At 39.0% G+C, this 13,075-nt stretch overlaps 5 protein-coding genes across 5 annotated transcripts; 4 read left to right on the forward strand and 1 right to left on the reverse strand.

The window, feature by feature from the left end:
- LOC104783123 (receptor-like serine/threonine-protein kinase At2g45590) lies at positions 450–2,834 on the forward strand. The gene has a single exon (XM_010508221.2). It carries the CDS (start codon positions 574–576, stop codon positions 2,650–2,652), a length of 2,079 nt encoding a protein of 692 aa, XP_010506523.1. The 5' UTR covers positions 450–573; the 3' UTR covers positions 2,653–2,834.
- On the forward strand, positions 3,708–4,955 carry LOC104784424 (pentatricopeptide repeat-containing protein At3g60960, mitochondrial-like). The gene has a single exon (XM_010509452.1). The coding sequence runs from the start codon at positions 3,708–3,710 to the stop codon at positions 4,953–4,955; it is 1,248 nt and encodes a 415-aa protein (XP_010507754.1).
- LOC104784425 (pentatricopeptide repeat-containing protein At3g60980, mitochondrial-like) lies at positions 6,673–7,881 on the forward strand. Its single transcript, XM_010509453.1, has one exon. The coding sequence runs from the start codon at positions 6,673–6,675 to the stop codon at positions 7,879–7,881; it is 1,209 nt and encodes a 402-aa protein (XP_010507755.1).
- Positions 8,026–9,809, reverse strand: LOC104783124 (peroxisomal membrane protein 11D-like; the record flags this gene model as incomplete). Its single annotated transcript, XM_010508222.2, is given in 8 exon segments — positions 8,026–8,249; positions 8,346–8,519; positions 8,608–8,682; positions 8,773–8,853; positions 8,947–9,021; positions 9,230–9,304; positions 9,415–9,619; positions 9,788–9,809. Coding segments are annotated over 7 exon segments (711 nt in total). The 3' UTR covers positions 8,026–8,213.
- Positions 10,253–12,172, forward strand: LOC104783125 (tRNA (adenine(58)-N(1))-methyltransferase non-catalytic subunit trm6). The gene is made up of 9 exons (XM_010508223.2): positions 10,253–10,478; positions 10,584–10,711; positions 10,868–10,973; positions 11,058–11,139; positions 11,296–11,366; positions 11,462–11,503; positions 11,621–11,745; positions 11,915–12,008; positions 12,106–12,172. Exons 1-9 carry the CDS (start codon positions 10,327–10,329, stop codon positions 12,170–12,172), a joined length of 867 nt encoding a protein of 288 aa, XP_010506525.1. The 5' UTR covers positions 10,253–10,326.

A 13,075-nucleotide genomic window follows, 5' to 3' on the forward strand; every position in this document is an offset into this window, starting at 1 on the left:
AAAAAAAAAAAAAAAAAAACAAACTCACATGACGCACGCGCGTGTACTACCACCCACCACGCTTCCTTTATAAAAAAAAAAAGGCGAGGGAGGTTGACTTCACCATCGCTTCTCCAACTAAAAAAATTTCGTGGGTTCCACAGTGGACCTCTTCACAAAGGGAGCCAAAATCTCTCGTGAATCTCACCTCAACTCGCCGCGTGTCACTCACGCTCCCCTCATTTAAAAATCTCACACGACTCGGTGAAAACTGAAACTATCTCCACCGGTCTCCGCTAAACGACGTAATCAATAATATCCGCTCACATGACTGTCACTTTTTTACAGTCACCATCCCCCATTTATTCTCCGACACGTCACCATACCCCAATACTGTCAGTCACACAGACACAACCATCTCTCTTTATTATCCCTCCCTTAATTAATTAAAAAAAAAACCAATACTCGTAGTTGAGCTTAAAATATTATTTTTTTTGTCAGTTAGAACTTATCATCATAATCTTCATCTCAGCTTCTTCTTCTTCAATGGAAGAAACTCCCAATTAAATGAGACTTCTTTTAACTTACTAAAATATGCCATCTCGTCACTCTCCACCGCCGTTACCACCGACTACGACTTCTAACCACGGCCATCACCGTTTCCAGACTCTCCCACTCATCATCGCCGGTTCTCTTACCTTAACCGGAGTTTTGCTCATCCTCGTCACTCTGCTTCTCTACCGGAGACTCTACAAAAACCGTACGGCTCCTTCCGATCTCATCTCCAACTCCAAGTCTCCTCAACACTACCAATGCCGCCGCTTCTCTTACTCTCAGCTCCGCCGCGCTACCAACTCATTCTCCCACTCGACTCACCTCGGCCAAGGCGGATTCGGCTCTGTTTACAAAGCTGATTTCCCTAACGGCGGCGGCGATTCGCTCGCCGTCAAAGTCATGGACACCTCCGCTGGCTCTTTGCAAGGCGAGCGTGAGTTTCACAACGAGCTTTCTCTCTCTTCTCACTTAATCGGCTCTCCTCACATCGTCTCTCTCCTCGGATTCTCATCTGATCGTCGCGGCCGGAGGCTTATCCTCGTCTACGAGCTAATGGCGAATCGTAGTTTACAAGACGCGCTTTTGGATCGCAAATGCGAGGAGCTTATGGATTGGAACAAAAGGTTTGAGATTGCGACGGATATAGCAAAAGGGATCGAGTTTCTTCATCACTCTTGTGATCCAATCATCATCCATGGAGATGTTAAACCTAGTAATATCCTTCTTGATTCTGATTTCAAAGCCAAGATTGGAGATTTCGGTTTGGCCAGAGTAAAGTCTGAGGATTTAGAAACTAGGATTCTGATTGAGGAAGATGACAAGAGAAAGGATCTTGTTGTTGTTGCTGTTGATGATAATGGTTCGATCCTTGAAGAGACTGGAAGCGTTATTACTGTGTTTGAAGAAGGTAATGTTGTCAATCTCTCGCCGGAGAATTCTGGGATTAGCGTCTTGACGGAGACGGTGGTGTCTCCGGGGAAAAAATCGGGTCTTTCGCCTGAGAATTCTGCGGTTAGTGTTTTGACGGTGGAGGTGGGTGTAACATCTCCGGAGATGATGACATCGATACCGTCGCCGGAAACTGGATTTTCACCGGGAGCGGCGTCGGGATTGTCGCCGGGGAGTAGTAGTAAGCTTAAAGTTGGTTCGAAGAGAGATTGGTGGTGGAAACAGGACAACAATGGTGGAAGCAGAGGAGGAGGGATTGAATCAGGGAGTGTGAAGGATTATGTGATGGAATGGATTGGGAGTGAGATTAAGAAAGAGAGACCTAACGACAATAAGGAATGGATCAACAGTGGTGGTGATGGTGGGTCATCATCAGTCTCTAAGAAGAAGAAGAAGGATAAGAAGAGAAAGCCTAGAGAATGGTGGAAGGAAGAGTTTTGTGAAGAGCTAACTAGAAAGAAGAGGAAGAAGAAGAAGAAGAAGATGATGAAAAGAGGGCTAAGCTCAATCTCAAGCATTGACTCTTGGTTTCATAGAGATAGAGACGATGATGGTTCCTCTGTTCGTGACCAGAATCTTAACCCTACTAAGAGGAAGAAGAGAAATAGTATAGATTGGTGGGTAGATGGGTTAAGCGGGGAGCTTAAATCAGCCATTGGTAAAAAGAATAGTCAGGATTCTGGTTTGTGGTGTGATGTGAATGTTCAAAAGAGCGGTGGAGTAAGCAGCACACCTAGTATGAGAGGTACAGTGTGTTACATTGCACCAGAATGTGGCGGTGGAGGTGTGTTGTCTGAGAAATGTGATGTTTATAGTTTTGGGGTTCTGCTTTTGGTTCTTGTCTCAGGGAGACGGCCATTGCAAGTGACTGCATCGCCTATGTCAGAGTTTGAGAGGGCTAATTTGATATCATGGGCTAAGCAATTGGCTTGCAATGGTAAATTGTTGGATTTAGTTGATAAATCTATACATTCTTTGGAGAATGAGCAAGCGGTTCTATGTATTACTATTGCACTGTTGTGTCTGCAAAGATCTCCGGTTAAGAGGCCAACGATGAGAGAGATTGTTCAGATGCTTTCGGGTGCGTCTGAGCCTCCGCACTTGCCGTTTGAGTTTTCTCCCTCGCCTCCTATGGGTTTTCCGTTTAAGTCAAGGAGGAAAGCACGGTGACACTGGGGGTTGGTTTTGAGCTCAGTCATCAAGTGTAGATTTTCCCGGTTCAAAACTCTAAACCAATTACGAGTTGTAGGAACTGTTTAATTCCATAAGATTAGCTTTTTGCAAATATTTATGAAGATCTAGTTGCTTAACACTTTTAGTGTAGACAATAAAGAGTTTCCAGTTGATGATCATGATTAGAGTTCAATTGCCTTTTTCTTCTGCTGAATTCTATGCAAAAAAACTACAAAATGGGACCAAGTTTAAAAATGTTTGCCATCCCTGTCTCCCACTGTATGAAAAAGGGTATGGAGCAAATCTATAGTCTTTAAGTTGAGTCGATCTTGTTCATTGATGAAGAAAGGCCTTCCAATCTCACCAATCTAATAACCGTGAAAACCGATAAATAAGTTGCCAAAAAAGGTAAGGTAACATGATGAATCCACACATACTTATACTACCTCCTCTAGTTGACACACATATACACCATACTTGTAGACATCATTATATATCCTAGGACTTACATTAGCCACTCTCTACGATGTTGGAACACCAACTCCTCCATAATTCACTCTTATACAACAACTCTACTTCGGTAGTTAATCTTACTAGAAAACAGAAGCCCAGTTTCATATTTCTTGTTGACTTGTTCTCTTCTTTGTCGTTGACCTTTCTTGACGACAACAACAACTTATTCTTCTTCCTTCAGTCCTTGCTTCTTCCTCGCTTCTTCTTCATCAAAAGTTCAATGCAACATATATGTATGTACTAATGTACCTTGGAAAAATAAATGTAAATTAATACGAGGGAAATTAGATATCTTGCAAAATATCAATCTGATGAGATAATTTGACCTTTTAAGTATCGTTTTATTGTACATTCCACGTTAAAGTAACCAAACCGAATAAAAAAGATTTATCCAAAACATTCAAACCGATTGAATAATTAAAATACCGGTTCCAAACTAAAATTATAAAATACCGAATACACGTAAATAATTAAGATGAACAAAAAATATAGATCGGCTCTCTAAAACCTAGCTAGTTCCCCTCTCCGGCTCTGCAGCCATGACGAGTCTTGGCAGAAATCTCTGGAAGAATTTTGCTTGCCTGAATCGTTACTTTTCTTCTGCCTCGGCCGCCGCGGTGCGGTACTCAGTGGGAAGAGATCCGTCGTCACTCCCGTTGGCTCTCACCCAGAAGCTTCCTAAAAACCCCATCCCTTGTTTCGTCGCTGACCGTCCGGTTTCTCTACGCTACAGAGTCAAAACAATGATCGAGCTTTCTCAGTTGGACAAGGCTGCGGAAATCGCTCGTTTCGCTGGATCCGAAGATCATCGCGATGGCCCCGAGACAACGATCGTCATGTGCAACGAAATCATCGACGCCATGATCGGGGCCAAACGTTACGTGGACGCCAAGGCTCTGTTCCACTACTTCTTCAACGAGTGTAAAATTAATCCCAGCGTCGTCTCTTTCAACCACATGATCAAAGTCCACTGTATTGAAAACCGCCTAGACAAAGCCCTCCAACTATACCGTCACGCCAGAGTTTCTCGTCGAGACAACGAAGACACATACAGGATTCTGACCAAAGCTCTTGTCCACGCAGGGAGGATCTATGAAGCTCTGGGTATGATTAAGGCGGTAGGTAAGTATGATTTAGTTGCATACACCTATCTGATTCGTGGCTTCTTAGATCTTGGAAACATCCACAAAGCTGGTCAATTAGCCAAATGTATGGAGTACCAGAGTTATTATTACATAGGGATTCGGAATGCAGAGTTTATGGAGTACTGGTTTAGACAAGGCAATGATGAGAAAGCCATGAACATTTACAGCTCAATCATGTCCAGCAATGAAATATATCTGATGGGTGGAGATACGCTTTTGAGAATCTTGCTAAAGTACGGTAAGATATCTGAGGCGTGGGCATTGTTCAAGAAGATGATAAACAATCCTGTCGTACGACCTAATTTCAGTTCAGAGACTATTAATATGATGGTGAATGAGTGTTTCAAGATCGGCAACTTTAAGGAGGCAATGGATACTTTCAAGGTGGGAGCTTCGTTTTCTAGTTGTTACACTAACATTATCGACAGGTTTTGCGAGCTTGGAATGATGACTGAGGCAGAAGGTTTGTTTGAGGGAATGTGGTCACACAAAGACGACTTGGTCTTGTCCCTTGAGATTCCTACATTTAGATCAATGATCAATGGATATGTTAAGGCTGGGAGGGTCGATGATGCTCAACAGATGTTGAAAAAGATGGTGAATGTAAGTCTACTCAAGGTTGCTGTTCGTCAGGCCGATTAGAGAGCTTCTTGAGATTGGATGCCTATACCAAAGTTTTTTTTGTTTGAGGTCTTAAAAGAAGTTTTTTAGTTTAGATTGCATTCATTTTGCAATGTATTAATATTATACTTTCTGATAGAAGGCAAACATACCCATTGATCATTGATCTAAATGTAGAACGATTATTAAATTTGTGATGTCTTCTGAATATTTAAATGTTACATTTTGTTTTTGTAGTGTTGATTATCTTTGATAAAAATTTGTTCTAAATTCGATACAAGCTGGTATTCAATAACAATATTGATTTGAATATAATTTATTAAATATATTATGTATTTTCTTTTAAAAAGTTATAATAAAGCGGAGAGAAAAAGCATTGTTATTTAGGTTATGATACTCAATGAGAAAATGTCAAAACTCTAGAAAAAAAAATCAATTAGAGGTGAGATAACATTAAACTAGAAATAAGTTAAAGAGCTTTACATGTGAATTAATGACACAAATAAGTAAGTTATTAGATCATGTCAAGACATATTTTATTGTCAATAAAAAAATATTAAATCAATATTAGCTTAATGGTGTCAATACTAGTATCACCATGTCAATTTACCAACACTACATAATGTGAATTCATTAATATGTGAAATACCCTCTTTTATCTCTGATCACATGTTTGAAAAGGGATTTTTGCCAAATATGCCACATTTTTTATAATTTTTTTGGAGAATGTCACATTTTCTTCATTTTTCTAAAAATGCCATATTTAGAAAATGACTTCTCGTTTGAGTTGTTGATAATAAGATTTTGTAGAGTTAGAAGATTCTTGATAAAAGGAGAGAGAACTTTACTTGATACTTGTTACCATTCTTGAGTCCTTTTTCAATCTTATTCATCGATTAAAGTTGTGCACACAGAAGATCCCATCCAGCAGAAAAGAGATATACGTCCAAGTAACTCAGCACATTCTTTATTTTGTGTTAAAATACATAAAGACATCAGCCAAAACACAAAACTTCAATAGACCTTAGTGGTAAACAGATTTGAATTTGATCACTCTTACCTTATATATTCATGATCTCCCAAGCCAGACAATTTGATCCAGGAACAAGAACGTAGATACAAGTGCGTTCTTGGACTGAAAATAACAAAAACATCCATCAACAAAGATTCATCATGGATTGCTAATTAAATCCACAATCACCATCAACATTTACTTTATCATTTTCATTTGCAATCGCTACACAAAAACCAAAATATCAATAAGATGAACACACTTCTCCATATCAATAAGATGAACACATTCTCTATATTATTCGCATGACATTATTATTATGTAACGTGAATTAATTTCAGCTCATGACTTTAGATGAAGTCTTGCACAAGCTTAGTACAAATCAGCTCCTTTCATGTGTGTGATGACACGTGTCACCACTTAATAAGCTCCTTTCAAAGTCTCCACTCCCAACAGAGTCTTTGTCATTCCTTTAATACTGAAACCTTCTGTGTCAACTAGAACGTTTGGACAAGGGCTTTCTTTCTCAACTGGATTTTATTATAATACAAGTTAATACTATATTTAATTATGGAATATCTTAGAGAAATAGAAACAAAATAAATAAATTTTTGGCAATTGCAAGCATATCTTAAGATTCAGTGTATATTTTATCTCACCTAATTTGAAGGCTGAAAGTATTTTCTTGATATTCTCGGATTTCATTGTCACTTGCCGTCCGCCACCATGTTTCTCTGTCGTCGGCTCGTCCTCTCTTCCTTTCGTAGCTTCTCCTCCGTCGTCAAGAAAGATCCTTCCTTGGATTACCGACCACTGGCTTTACAAGCGCGAGTTGATTTCCTGATCCGCTTGGGAGACCTAGACACGGCGGCCAAGCACGCGCGCCTGTCTCGCGAAGTCTCGGCCCAACATAATGCTGAATCCACAGTCACCATCAACCAGACGTGCCAAGCAATAATAGGCGCCATGTGCGAAGCCAAGAGGTACGAAGATGCCTTGGACCTGTTCCATTATTTCTACCGCGTTTCCAAGATTACACCTTGCTATGGTTACTTTAATCATATCATCAAACTCCACGTGGATCAAGGCCGTTTGAACGACGCTCTTAACCTCTACGACTCCTCACTGGCCAATGAAGTTACGAAATCCCTCATCTCCAAAGGTTTGGTCGACGCCGGGAGACAAGACGAAGTCATGGATCGATTAGATCTGCCGAGATGGAGATGGTTTTCCAATTTGGATTGGAATGCGAATGTGTACAAGCAGCCCCTGTTGGAGGCGCTATTGCGTCAAGGGGATTTTGAAATGGCCAATGAGGTATTGGGTGATCTATTAGGGAGCTCTCATGTGCATGGTGATGGATATGACGTTGTTGCGATTTTTAGCTACACATACATGAAGTATTCGTTCGAGCAAGGTAAGGAGGACAAGGCTATGCATTGTTACAGTCTTTTGCAGTTGCGCAAACTTACGAAAGCCACTGTCGTCAACGCACTTTTGGCCCTTCTTCTCAAGTATGGCAAGAAAACTGAAGCTTGGTCCTTATTCGACCAGGTTTTGCATAGCAAGGAGATGGACAATCTGAATCAATATACGCTAAATATCGTGGTGAACGAGTGCTTCAAGATTGGTCGGTTTGACCGCGCAATCCAAATTTTCCAAAAGGTGAAAGCATTAAAGCTGAACAAGAACCCACATGTTGTTACGTGTTACAGAAACATTATCACAAGGCTTAACAAGCAGGGCATATTGTTTGAGGCAGAGCACTTGTTTCAAGAAATGTGTTCACACGAATTGGTGAGTCCTGATGTTTCTACATACACATCGATGATCGATGCATATTTAAAAGCTGGGAGAACCGAGGATGCTCTTCGACTCTCAAACAAGATGGTTGATGCATTTGTAGGGCAGCTTGCTCGGCTCGCTTGCCTCTAATATTTCACAAGTAGATTGAATTTCTATCATTATAGTAACTATTGTTATAGATTGATGTTTGGTTTGGAGAGTTTGAGGTCAGACATTATATTTCAATAACCATATCGTTTACTACTCCAGTATTTGCTTAATAAAACCAACATCTAACAATAATTCAATATTGAAACTTGTGTATCAAGAATCTGAGGCATAAACATATTTATTAAAAAAATCCTTCATGCATATATGTATGTATTTATACGAAGTAGTAACAGCAGCAAATTTCCTTAAAAAAGACCACCATAAACTTTCTGAAATGAGTTTCTCCTTAACACCAGCTTCCTGGATCGACTTCAGGGTGTTTTGATCTTGGGGCGTGTCGGAAGCAACTGTGGTTTATAGAGAATAATGAGAGTCATATAAGATCAGCAGAAGAAAGTTACGATATTGGAAAGATCGGTTTTTGTGGAGAAAGAAGTGTTTACCTGGTAACAAGAAATTGCGGAGGTGACAAATCCAAAAGCTCCGGTGACACGAGGAGTGATCTTCTTTGGAGCCAACTGAAGCAAACCAGCTGCTACAACAATGTCCATAGCTGCTTTGATCAAAGCAAATGACCTCTCATTTGATTTTTTAAGCTTAGCACGATACTCCTCATCCTGCAATTTGATAAACAGGAATTTGAGTTGCTGATAATAAGATTTTGTAGAGTTAGAAGATTCTTGATAAAAGGAGAGAGAACTTTACTTGATACTTGTTACCATTCTTGAGTCCTTTTTCAATCTTCTTCATTGATGAAGAAAGCCTTCCAATTTCACCAATCTAAATAACAGTGAAAACCGATATATACAAGTGGTGGAAATGGTAAAGGTAACATGAAGAATCGATTGGAAAAGCGAAAGGAAGACAGACCTCGACTAAAGTTGTACACACAGACGATCCCATCCAGCAGAAAAGAGATATACGTCCAAGTAACTCAGCACGTTCTTTGTTCTGTGTTGAGAAGATACATAAAGACATCAGCCAAAAAACACAAAACTTCAGTAGACCTCAGTGGTACATAGATTTGAATTTGATCTCTCTTACCTTATATATTCCTGATCTCCCAAGCCAGACAATTTGATCCAGGAACAAGAACGTAGATAAAAGTGCGTTCTTAGACTGAAAATAACAAAAACATCCATCAACAAAGATTGATCTGAACAAAGATATGAAAACAAGGTGACTAATAAATGTTTGTACTTGAGATTCCTTTCACAGCTCATTAATAGGTTTAGTATGAAACTGAAACGAACTCTGAGCTCTGAAGCACACATATTAATGGGTTTAGTATGAAACTGAAACGAACTCTGAGCTCTGAAGCACATACCTTTCCAAGTAAAACAAGAGGAAGTGGAGTCCCTTTAGGCACAGGACTGATAAGACCATGCAAGTCATTTACAAACTGCAACAATGAACAAAACATATATGTATAGTTAATCAACAAAGCTAAACAATACTAAATCAAAGTTGGGAAAACGAAACAGAAAGTACAGCTAAAAAAGGATCTCAAACCTTGAAAAGACGGAAGACTTTTCTGGCTAAGCTGGTAGATTTGTCAACATTTTGAGCAGTACCAGGTTGTCCACCACTCAAGAACTTGGAACCATACTGTATAGCTCTGCATAACTTATCCCTAGCCTCAGCTTTGTTCAAATACATAACCACAAGAGCTAGCTCGGCTCTTGATACATCTAGTGTCGTCGCCATGTTCTTCTCTCTGGACAAAACCAAAATAAACAAAAACCCACAAAACGTTTATCACCAAAGAGACCCCCAAATCAAAATTAGCAATAGCCTTTTCGATCTTCAAACTCGTTTCTGATCGAAGAAATTGTAAATTTAACATCTGAATTCAACTATATATAAATAGTAAACAATCAGATACCTTTGGGATGAGATATGTGAACAGAGAGAGAGAGAGAGCGAAGCGATCAACTAATTAAAGATCCATGCCTCAGTTTTTGGAACGAATTGTTTTTTTTGTCTTGATCTTGTTTTGTAATCGTGGGGGGAGATAGGGCTTGTTTGGTCATCTTCGTTTCCTGATAAACAAACAAAACAACGCCGTCTGTGTCAACGCACTCATTCTCAGCCGTCGATTCTGTTGACTCTGCTCATCTCATCTCACTCTGCTATTCGGAAGTTGAGGATATCTCGCGCGTCTCATCAACGTGGCACACTCTCTAGGAAAATACTGTGAACTGAAACCCACGTGTCTTGACTCTTTTAATTGGGCCTCTAAAAGCCCAATTGTAACATTAAACCGCACTTTCCTTAAACCGACAAAACCGTAGTCGTTAGTTAGGGTTTTAATACTTATACAAATCCGTCATTCTCACTTTTTATTATGTAATCACGAAACTGAAACTAACCAAAAAACATATAACTGCAGTCTTTTTTTTTTCCTTTATTGCCTTATTGGTGATGGAACTCCTCAATAAGGATCAGAGAGTCATGTCGGAAGAAGATACAAAGCCTCAAGATCCAAATCCCAGATTGGCTAGCGAAGGTTGCAGTGTTTTGCTTGACGTTAACGATGGTGACCGTCTCGTCTTCGCTCGTTTATCTGGTGGCGCGTGCGTCTTCTCCATCCTTTTAAACTCTCTTAGATTTTTTATATATTCAAGATTGATTCTCATCCTCAATTTGGTTGTTTTGATTCTTTTTAATCTTCTTTGCAGTATATTAAAGATTGGGAATAAGAAGTATTCATTAAAACCATTGATCGGAGCTCCGTTTGGATCTCTGTTCCAAGTCGAAAGCGGAGAAGATGGTTCTTTCCTCTCTCGCATTCTACCCCTTAAACAAGGTTTGTTTTGTTTTTTAATACCACCAAAATCATCACATCATCTTTTAAGCTGAAGAAAAACTAAAGAAACTGAGTAATCTAATAATGTTTTAGTTTTTTTTGATGGTTGGTTTAAAGATGGATTGAATTTGGTCTGATTGATGTTTGTTTATACAGAAAATAACATTAGTAGTGTAATGGAAGATTCAAGAGATAATAGGGAACTCGTTGACAATAATGAAGCTCAGAACCTTACTGGGGAAGAAATTGAAGCTATGCGGAGGTTAGAAGAACTCTTTATATCCCCTGTTTTTATTATTATTATGGAAGATTTGCTTAATTTGTATTTTTTGTCGTTGATGAGTAGAGAGGGTGCAAAAGGGGATGAGATTATTGAAGCTTTAATTGCAAACAGCAAAACGTTTGATATGAAGACTCAGTTGTCTCAGGTAATGTATAATATATCGTAATTCATCTCTCTGCTTCCTACTTTGATAGTAGTTTTGGAAAGACATATAATTTGATCTCTCTGCTTCCTACTTTGATAGTAGTTTTGGAAAGACATATAATTTGAATTTGACTTTGCTTTGTTTACTATCTTGTAGGAGAAATATAAGCTTAAAAAGCAGAAGAAATATGCTCCAAAGCTGCTTCTTCGACGCCCTTTTTCTCGAAGGTATTCATTCGTTTGTTTATTTTCTTGTCTCCTTTTGTTTTCTCGGCGTCTTTCGTTTTTTCTTATGAAGGGATCTGTTTATTATTGTTTACCAGTATATGTGAAGCTTATTTCAAGAAATATCCAGCCAGAATCGGGTAAGTACATTAATTCTGTATTCTGAAAATCCTGTTGAGTTTTGAATTCTGGCTCTTTAAGATAACAATTATGTATTGATTGTGTTTGCATATCTTGTTTTTGTGTGTGTGTTGTAGATTCTTACGAGTAGATGCGTTATCTCTTCTACTAACAATGGCTAATGTCACTGCATACTCGGATGTGCTTGTTGTGGATATGGTTGGTGGCCTTGTCACTGGTGCAGTTGCTGAACGTTTAGGAGGTATATTGTTACGACCTCATATCTTTCATAGTTTCCAACTAATGATGACACTAAGCAGCAGATGTAACCTTTTTGCAATCCTACATCACATTAATAAGATGCTTGCATATTTCTGTAACAATTACGCCACTGCTATTGTGATCTTAAATGTATATATTCCTTTTAACAGGCACTGGTTATGTTTGCAATACATATAAGGGAAGTTCTCCATTTCCTGTGGAGATGGTAAGGATGTTCAACTTTAGTGACAAGGTTTTAGAGAGGTATGTTCGAGATTGGTCTCTCCCAAGTCTCTAATTGTAGCCGTTCTATAGAATGTAACTGTAATTGATATTTGTGTGTTCCTTTTCTCGTGTGTAGGATCGTGCAGTCATCTATAAACGAGCTCTCGTCAGCCAATACCGCGTCTCCTGAAGAAAACANTTGAATTTGACTTTGCTTTGTTTACTATCTTGTAGGAGAAATATAAGCTTAAAAAGCAGAAGAAATATGCTCCAAAGCTGCTTCTTCGACGCCCTTTTTCTCGAAGGTATTCATTCGTTTGTTTATTTTCTTGTCTCCTTTTGTTTTCTCGGCGTCTTTCGTTTTTTCTTATGAAGGGATCTGTTTATTATTGTTTACCAGTATATGTGAAGCTTATTTCAAGAAATATCCAGCCAGAATCGGGTAAGTACATTAATTCTGTATTCTGAAAATCCTGTTGAGTTTTGAATTCTGGCTCTTTAAGATAACAATTATGTATTGATTGTGTTTGCATATCTTGTTTTTGTGTGTGTGTTGTAGATTCTTACGAGTAGATGCGTTATCTCTTCTACTAACAATGGCTAATGTCACTGCATACTCGGATGTGCTTGTTGTGGATATGGTTGGTGGCCTTGTCACTGGTGCAGTTGCTGAACGTTTAGGAGGTATATTGTTACGACCTCATATCTTTCATAGTTTCCAACTAATGATGACACTAAGCAGCAGATGTAACCTTTTTGCAATCCTACATCACATTAATAAGATGCTTGCATATTTCTGTAACAATTACGCCACTGCTATTGTGATCTTAAATGTATATATTCCTTTTAACAGGCACTGGTTATGTTTGCAATACATATAAGGGAAGTTCTCCATTTCCTGTGGAGATGGTAAGGATGTTCAACTTTAGTGACAAGGTTTTAGAGAGGTATGTTCGAGATTGGTCTCTCCCAAGTCTCTAATTGTAGCCGTTCTATAGAATGTAACTGTAATTGATATTTGTGTGTTCCTTTTCTCGTGTGTAGGATCGTGCAGTCATCTATAAACGAGCTCTCGTCAGCCAATACCGCGTCTCCTGAAGAAAACA

This window comes from Camelina sativa, chromosome 4, assembly GCF_000633955.1.
Source record: "Camelina sativa cultivar DH55 chromosome 4, Cs, whole genome shotgun sequence".
In the NCBI taxonomy this organism is placed as follows: Eukaryota; Viridiplantae; Streptophyta; class Magnoliopsida; order Brassicales; family Brassicaceae; genus Camelina; species Camelina sativa.

Bases quoted from the DNA above. Each gene is read 5' to 3' on its own strand.
- LOC104784424 (XM_010509452.1), top strand. From the start codon at position 3,708: ATGACGAGTCTTGGCAGAAATCTCTGGAAGAATTTTGCTTGCCTGAAT.
- LOC104783123 (XM_010508221.2), top strand. From the start codon at position 574: ATGCCATCTCGTCACTCTCCACCGCCGTTACCACCGACTACGACTTCT.
- LOC104784425 (XM_010509453.1), top strand. From the start codon at position 6,673: ATGTTTCTCTGTCGTCGGCTCGTCCTCTCTTCCTTTCGTAGCTTCTCC.